The sequence below is a fragment of the Penaeus monodon genome, chromosome 21 (assembly GCF_015228065.2).
Source record: "Penaeus monodon isolate SGIC_2016 chromosome 21, NSTDA_Pmon_1, whole genome shotgun sequence".
NCBI lineage: Eukaryota > Metazoa > Arthropoda > Malacostraca > Decapoda > Penaeidae > Penaeus > Penaeus monodon.
The window spans coordinates 33,569,200-33,570,707 of NC_051406.1; the positions used below are offsets into that span (position 1 = coordinate 33,569,200).

Genomic DNA, 1,508 nt, shown 5'->3' on the forward strand with positions numbered 1-1,508 from the left:
GGAAACCTTAAGAATATCATCATGATCTCACTCAACAACTTTGGTGATGGAAAAAATTGGAAAATATCCTATCTGATGGTTGGTATAAGATAGGGGGGGGGGGCTTCTCTGTACCTGAAGGACACACGCTTGTCGAGTCGAGTAGAGTGTCGCTTTTGGCTTGGGTGTCTGATGGGACCAAGATGCCATGGTTACAAGACGGATAGACTATTTAGGGCAAAGTCCATGGCCTCTGAACATCAAATCATTAATGGCAAGATTCTGTCTATTGTGACAAGATTATCTATGATCCTCTCGTTTCATGTGAAAACTAATTTTAACCCTAACATACCTGTTTCTTGGGCTACGTCTTTTCATTCACGTTGGCAAGTTACAGCCAAGTGCTTGTTTGTTGCTAATTGCCTGGGAATAAGCTTTAAAGCCTGCTCTGCATTACTAGAATATATTCACTTCATCTATGCTGAATGTTAGGAATGTAATGATGAATTTTGTGTATCTGATACTAGATGATGATATGAAGCAGTCTGTATATGATACAATTACTCATTCAAATAAGCTGTTAGCAGGATGTAATGCAACTACTGAGAGTTAGGCCATACCAACCACTATCGCAAAGGATATTGGAGTAAAGCTGTCAAATCAAGATACAGTAATAAACATCTGTCAAATGTTGCATGGCGATGGGATGGACGTTGCAGAAGGCTAACCTCAGCTGTTCTTGGGGTGAAGAAACATTTCATTCTTTAACAAACTCGTACAGATGTAGACTTCATCATTCCATCCATCGTCAGCAAAATATTAATTATCACTTATCTTATCTGTTACCATGACCTTTATATACAAAGAAAACAAATAACAGACATCTGTTAACAAAGCATAAAGAGTAAATTCTCATCATGTGATAACCTCTGTTGCAGCTGGTGCACTGATTATTGCTCAGAGGATCGCAACAAAGATATCCTGCGAGAACATCATGAACATCACTTGAACAAAAGTGACACAATTCCCTGCACAAAAAAACTACAGCTCTTTCCACACCCATTCACCCTAGAAGCCTCCGCCACAAGTGAAAAGAACTGCAAAGAGCGTGTTGTTCTGTTGTCAGTCTGTACGAGCATCCTCAGAATAGAGAGAGACAATGGTAAATAGAGAAACTCCTGAATTCAAGACGGACTCACTAATCATAAAGGAGCGGAGCACATATACCAAGGCGGTGGAGGAAATGGAGGCACAGTGAGACTCGGGTTGGAGGAACTTAACATTATACTTACCCGCTGCATCTTCCTAGCGTTTTCTTGAATAGCATTTGGACACGGATATACACTCTCAAGTAATTACATGTACGTACACATAAAAGCAAACTTGTGTATACATACACAGGTTAACTAACTTTCGTCTTCATGATTACATAGATATAGACAAACGCATGTAGTAACTCTTTCGCACTCACTGATGCTTGAGCTTACTCATAACCACGTTTAAGAGACCCACGCACCCATATGTAAAAC

General features: G+C 39.9%; 1 protein-coding gene across 1 annotated transcript in view; it reads right to left on the reverse strand.

The window, feature by feature from the left end:
- LOC119586436 overlaps positions 1-1,508 on the reverse strand; it is a gene marked incomplete in the record, with an annotated part of 196,777 nt that overhangs the window by 26,454 nt on the left and 168,815 nt on the right. The window contains 1 exon segment of the mRNA XM_037935164.1: positions 115-168. Coding sequence (XP_037791092.1) covers positions 115-168 — 54 coding nt within the window.